Source organism: Panicum virgatum, chromosome 3N (assembly GCF_016808335.1).
Source record: "Panicum virgatum strain AP13 chromosome 3N, P.virgatum_v5, whole genome shotgun sequence".
In the NCBI taxonomy this organism is placed as follows: domain Eukaryota; kingdom Viridiplantae; phylum Streptophyta; class Magnoliopsida; order Poales; family Poaceae; genus Panicum; species Panicum virgatum.
Window position 1 is genome coordinate 22,341,156 of NC_053147.1, and position 6,534 is coordinate 22,347,689.

A 6,534-nucleotide genomic window follows, 5' to 3' on the forward strand; every position below is an offset into this window, starting at 1 on the left:
TCCCAGGCTGACTGAGCAATTTCCCTTGCACTGAACATTTCTAAAATTTCAGCAGGTAATCACATGCTCCTGAGTCCTGACGGCAAGGAGCCAGGAAACCAAAACAATGGATGAACGCAATCTAGTGGCGCTGTAAGTACTCTCAGCAACCTGCCTCGATCCGTTGGTACAGCCTAGTCCGTTTTCGCACTCTGCTTCGCTTTGCACAGCGTTTTCACCATGCCCTTGCAGATCTTGCAGAACCAGAAGAGGTTCATCAGCGAGAGCACCGGCGGCACCGTCAGGATGCTGTAGAACCCCAGCGGGAACACCGACCGCACCTGGGGGCACAAACAAAACACCACCATGACATCTACTTGTTTCCTTTTTTGAAAAGACTGAAGAAGAACATGTGCTTAGGATGACGACTCGGAGGAGTGGGTTACCTGATCGAAGTGAAGGTACATGTGGGCGAAGAAGTAGGCGAACAGTATGATCCGAGCAATCTGCAGCATCAGACATCGGAGGAGGAGCAATCACACAGATGAAAAGGCATGAATGCTTGCTGCTTTGTAGACATAAGTTTTGCCAAAAAAAAAAGAGGGACAGAGGTTTAAGTTCAGTAAAGCAGCTTGCAGACCATACCAGCCATCCGACAAACAGAGCCAGTCCATTGTACAGGTAGAGCTTAGAACCCTTCCGGCCAGCAAGATCCAGATACCTGCAGGAAAAAAAAAACAAGGCACAATTCGGATCGAATTGTTGAACCACGATGGCTGAAGTAGCATGTGTACCTGTACCTAGAGATCTAAAATGTCTGAAAACTGAAGATTATTACCATCTCAGGTTTACGAAGGGAGTGGTCGCTTCGGTGAAGAGGACCATGAGGATATAGACGTGCCCCTTGCCGCTAAGCAGGGCAAGAGAGATCGCGTACATGGAGAGCCCATGGTGCAGGAGCTGCAGATCGAATTGTGCCACCAGAACGAATTCGTAGCAGCAAGAGTAAAAAGTCAGAAAAAAAGAATTATATGACTTCCATCTGTTCCATGATTCTGTATGGTGCTATGAAGTTATGAGCTTGCTTACGTATTCCTTTCCGCCTAGGCGAGGGAAGTACCACAGGATCATCGCCAAGTCTGTCAAGAAGTAGCCAAGAGAAACCTGCCATACAGAACGGAAAGAAGGAAAAACACAGTGGATTTAACATCGTTGAGCACACATTTCCCATGAACCGTTTTGGGTTGGGGTATCTAGGAGCATCATGTATCTGTTGTGCGCGGCGCAGTTCAGGGGCAAATAAACTTACCCCGAACATAGCATCTGATAGCCATGACTTCCTGTCTATCACGGCGGCACTATGAGCGTCGTCGCTGAAGAGGCCAGACATGACCAGCAGGTAGAAGGAGACCGCCGCCGCGGCCAGTGCGTGGAACGTAGAGAATCCCCTGGAATACGAAACTATAGTTACCATGCAGTGCAAGGAATGCGAAACTATACAGACCAGGAATATCTTTCTGCAGAAATAAATTGTACTAGTTCACGGTTAGGTTTTAGGACGAAGCTCAGATCGAAGCTAGGTCTCTCGCTCTCACCTGTTGTTCCACTCGACTTTGTGCATCTCGTTTAGCCCGCTGTAGCCCTTGAAGCACCGGGAGCTGACCTGGCGAGTCAAGTCGTACACCTGCAAGAACACAACAGCAACGCTGTTAATTATTACTCATCTCTCCTAGTAGTCTAGGTAGGAAAAAAGCTGAAGTAAAATCAGGAACTAAAAATTGTGCTTTTCAGGAACGGAAAACCTGTCATCAAGCGAAAATTTGGTTTTAACGGTCGGTACGTAGTCTAGCATTGGAATTGCTAGCAGGCGATAAGAGGAGGCGATGATTGAGAAGATGATGGCTTACGGCTCCGCACATGGCGACCCCGGCGAGGACCGAGGCCGGCCACAGGATCCGCTCGTCGGGCCCGAAACCAACGTCCATGATGCCGCCTCCGTTCGCAGGCAGATCAGAACTCGGCGGTGGGTGGTCGATCTGTCGGAGAAGAAGGCGGCCCGGCTCGTGACGGTGCTGGTGGGGTGGCAACGAGTTTATTTGCTTCGCGTCCCGCCCGGGGTGCGGTGGCGGCGGTCTTATAGAACGGGCCGGCCGCGCGGGCCGAAGACGACTTCACCACCACGTCGGGTCGGTCCGAATGCAACAACGCCTCGATCTCTTCTCTTCTTTTTCTTTTTCTTCTTCCAGAACGAGACGCGCGGGCACGGGACGGGACCGGACCGGTGGAACCAAAAGTCTCCGCTTTTCGTTAATCACAAGAAGGATGTAATGCGATGGAGTGTAGCCGATTTTGACCAGCCGCGCACGATTTTTTTTCTCCGTAACGGAATTAAGTAGCAACGGTCAAGTCAGTGGACCCGTCGTCATCGCTCGTCAGAGTCTACGGCTGTGAAACGAGTCCCACTCGCATCCCATGTCCATGGGAGGCGGAGACCGACCAGCACGCCGCAGCGCAACTTCAGCGCCCGCCGTGCATGGTAGTACTACCTCCGTCCCAAAATATAAATATTTGTTGACTTTTGCTGATCATGTTTGACCATTCGTTTTATTTAAAAAGTGTGTAAAATTATTATTTATTTTATTATGACATGTTTATCATCGTATATATTTGAAGTATATTTTAATTATTTTTATTTTTTCTTAAATTTTTTAATAAGATGAATAGTCAAATATAATCAGCAGAAATCAACAAATACTTATATTTTTGGTCCGTACGTACGTGTCGCCGCAGTGCAGCGGACAAGTAGAATCTCCCTCGGTCCCTCCCTCACCTGTACGGCGTACCAGCGCGGACGCAGCCTGTGCGAGGCGGCGGAGGATGTGTTGGCGACCAGTCATATGAAAGAAACTGTGCGTCTTTTTTTTTATGCCGATACATTAGGATCGTTAAAAAAAAAAGACTGAGTAGGATCCAGCGGTCTGGCGCGGCCCACTAGCTGATGCCTTCAGGCCCGTTTTTGGCCCGTGCGGAGTGCGGACTGCCAAATTCAAAAGGTTCTCGAAATATTATGCATACATTAAGTATAATTATGAAGAAGGCTAGATGCTTTAATTTAGTTGATTGTTGGTCTAATTTATGGTAAAATGTGACTCAAATTGCTTCTGGAAGATGAATCGTTGTAGACGTATCGCTTGCGGCTTTCTTTCGCTCGTCACACTTGCTGACTTTCGCACATCACGCTTGCTGACTGCTGCGCTTGTTCGCGATCCTACTGAGTGCCGACCTGCCTAGTGCGGCGTCGCCCGTCACGCTAGTGCCCACGGCGGCACAGCCTCGCCACCACCGTCCATCCAGATAGCAGACCGACAACGTCGGCGCCGCCGCATCGCGACTCCGACTCGTAGGCGACCAGGCGTCAGGCCGCGTCCCACTCCCGCGTGCTGCAAGCCTGCAACTGCTCAGGCAAGCCGGCAAGAGCAAAGGCCAAAGGCGCAGGGCTCCAAGACAATACAGTTTGTTTTAATTTCTTGAAATAATTATATTAGTGATTACTTTACTGGTTCCATATGCATCTATTAATTTTGTTCATTTGTTGTTTCTGTTGCTAGTTATGTCTTCCGCAAATCCAAGACACTAAAAGAATGACATTCTTCAAGTGAAGATCATGTAAAAAACAGTTGAATAGTGAATAAGTATGATAATTCTTGAAACATTTTGGTTACATGTACTATATTATAGTATATATGTCATTTTTATTGTAGTTATTAGTTATTACTAGACTACTAAAATCTAGTCTATTGTTTCGCACAGAGCCCCCGGATTTGCGGTTTGGCTCTGATGCCGTGAGGTTAATTGGACTCAACGGCCCCACTGATTCTTGGAACGTAGTTGATTTTTTTTTGCTTCGCCATTACGCGATTGTACGTAGACTTGCATTGTTGAATTTGAATCCTCGTGACGGCGGCGATCCAGAACTCTAATCACCTATGTGGTTAATATGGACATAGATAGAAATCATTCTGATGGCTACTGTTTGTGAAGAGTCTTTTATCTGTGTACCATTAAAAAAGATGGTACTTATATGTGTACCACTAAAAAATTCATTCACACCTGTGTACCATCGCGCGAATTTTCTTTGTCCTGTTTACTATTTCGTCCACCTTCCGTTAAAATTTAACGATTTGAAAGCACTGACAGGTGGGACCGAATGTGTAAATTGACCATCTTACCCTTTACACTTAAAGTTACCGGAAAGGCACCTTATCCTCTCAAGTTTCAAAAAGAAAAAAAGAAAAACGTATATCTCTCCACCAGGGGATCGATCCCCAGCCTGGCAGGTGGCAGCGTGCAGATCGAGTGTCCACCACCCGGCACCTCTGTCGGCGTCGCCTGGCGCCGCCCGCCACAGCCAGCAAGGAGCGCGGCCCCGCGGAGGAGGCGTTCCGCGAGGAGGCCGCCGTGCGGGGCGGTCTGGTTTCCGACCGCCGTAGGCGCGGGCGCGGCGAGCGCCAGCAAGAGTGCACCAAGGCCAGCAAGAGCAGCGCCGCCCCGCGGAGGAGACGTTTCGCGAGGAGGCCGCGCTGCTCGGGGGGGCCTTGCGGGGAGGTGTCGGCCCGTCTGCTAGTCTCGTTCCCGGCCGCCGCGGGCGCGGGCGCCGGCGAGCTCGGCCCCGGCCGCCGCGGGCGCGGGCGACCTCGGACCCGGCCGGCGCGAGCGCGGGCGCGGGCGACCTCGGTCCCGGGCGATGAAAATGCCGTCATGAGCAAGAGGATGGCAGTATGGCACCACAACAGGCGAACATGCTGTTAGAATCTAGACAATTTTCGGTATATTTTAATTCTAAATATTACTAGTAATTTTATGGCATAAAAAGAGTGATAATGTGTGAACAAAATATGTGCTTGTGTTTATGTTATTCTCACTAATAAGTATGAATAAAATATTAAACCAGAATAGATTTAGAATGTACCCTAAGGCGGGACCAGTGCCGGAGCCACCAGTTGCGCCGTTACCAGATGGAATAGACATTCTATTCGACTGGCCATGCCTGATGTAGCCGAACGACGTTGATACAGGAAGAGATTCGTAGTGCAGTCCGACGAACAGTCACCAGGAAGTAGACGAAGTAGTCATTCACGCCGGGATGTAGATAAATAGTCGTTCAGGGGGCGAGCAGTCGCGTCAAGACGCTCCCCAAAAACCTGATTGTCCACGCCCCGTGTAGGACCTTCAGCCAGGAAGTAGACAAAGTAGTCGTTCACGCCGGGATGTAGACGAAGTAGTCGTTCAGGGAGCGAGCAGTCGCGTCAAGACGCTCCCTAAAAACCTGATTGCCCGCGCCCCGTGCAGGACCTTCAGCGAGCAGAGGTTCCGGAGGTCTGCTCTCACTAGAGCTGTGCGCGCAACGCTAGCGATGGGAATGGCAAAAAGCAGCAGAGGGAAAAGGGAGAGGTCTCCTAAACAGGAGTACCTGAAGCAAGAGTGCTTGTGGTGTGAGGATGAGTAGAGGACCTGGTTTATATAGGCGTGGAGGTGCCTCAGATTCAACGAACCTGGACGTTATAATGGGCAATTGAGTCACAAGAATCTCATTAATCGCAAAGGTTTTATTCTGTGTCATCGTTCACCTGTTAATGCCAATATTTTATTGTTTTTGTTTTAATGCTTTCAAATCAAAACGTTCTCTCATCTCAGCACGTCACGTCCGACCGCGCCTCCGGCCCCGGCCCGGCGCGGCGAGCGAGCGCGCGCGTGTGGTTCACCGACCTCCTCTTATTGGCTTCACAAGTGGTGTACACGAGGTCCACTCTTTAAGTCGGTTGAGATCCTCCTCAAATCCCGATATGGAATTAAGTAATTGATTCCCTAGCATTTAATGGTGAGTTTTAAATTCTTTTATTGCATTGATTTGAATAAATGGGTCAAGCCCATAATTCCAACACACACTCAATGTGGACGCGCAGCACTTCTACTCCCTGCGGATGCCACCGCTTGCAGCGAAGCTACAGAACACCCTGCCTCAGCAGCAGAAGCCTGCTCCGGTCCATGATCCCTTGGGCAACCTGAAGAGAACACGATCCAGCAATTGTATGGACAGTGGCGGACAGGGAGCAGAGCACTGACGAGAACAGCGGCAGGAGGAAGTCGCTCTCGGCTGAGGACAGATGGCCGGAGCTGCCCGACGATAGTGCGTTTGACGAGGCCCTCGTCGCGGCTGTCCTTGCCGCGGTGCCACCGACGAGCCAGCAGCCACCGAAGGGTGCACACAACAGAGTGGTATGGAGGACAAACCATTTTAGAAATTAAAGGGTATAATGGTCTTTTTGCATTCCCGTTAGTCTCTATTACTTGTCCATCCGTTCAAAATGATACACAGGGCAAAGAAAATTCGTGCGATGGTACACAAGTGCGAACGAATTTTTTAGTGGTACACAAATAAGCACTATCTTTTTTAATAATACACAAGTAAAAGACTCGTTTGTGAAAGCAATGACCACACAGCACACGGCCACCTACGGTAACAAATGGGCATGTGCATTGTTCCTGACAATTTTG

The 6,534-nt window shown here is 49.6% G+C and overlaps 1 protein-coding gene across 3 annotated transcripts; it reads right to left on the minus strand.

The window, feature by feature from the left end:
• Positions 1-2,070, minus strand: LOC120665123 (TLC domain-containing protein 4-B-like). 3 transcript variants are annotated; one of them, XM_039944571.1, is made up of 8 exons: positions 1,887-2,070; positions 1,575-1,663; positions 1,289-1,427; positions 1,069-1,143; positions 818-939; positions 625-700; positions 426-485; positions 126-320 (listed from the first exon to the last, which is right to left on the minus strand). In XM_039944571.1, exons 1-8 carry the CDS (start codon positions 1,962-1,964, stop codon positions 174-176), a joined length of 786 nt encoding a protein of 261 aa, XP_039800505.1. In that variant the 5' UTR covers positions 1,965-2,070; the 3' UTR covers positions 126-173. The 3 variants fall into 3 exon arrangements, with proteins under 3 accessions (XP_039800504.1, XP_039800503.1, XP_039800505.1); XM_039944570.1 differs by having other exon boundaries at positions 1-320; positions 426-700; XM_039944569.1 differs by having other exon boundaries at positions 1-700.
• Positions 2,071-6,534: the final 4,464 nt, after the last annotated feature.

What these genes read in the sequence shown, in the direction of transcription:
- LOC120665123 (XM_039944569.1), bottom strand. Translation starts at nt 1,964, where the DNA reads ATGGACGTTGGTTTCGGGCCCGACGAGCGGATCCTGTGGCCGGCCTCG. An exon ending in TATCAGATGCTATGTTCGGG is followed by an intron (nt 1,144 to 1,288) that starts GTAAGTTTATTT and finishes TCTGTATGGCAG; the next exon opens with GTTTCTCTTGGCTACTTCTT. An exon ending in GCCTAGGCGGAAAGGAATAC is followed by an intron (nt 940 to 1,068) that starts GTAAGCAAGCTC and finishes TTCGATCTGCAG; the next exon opens with CTCCTGCACCATGGGCTCTC.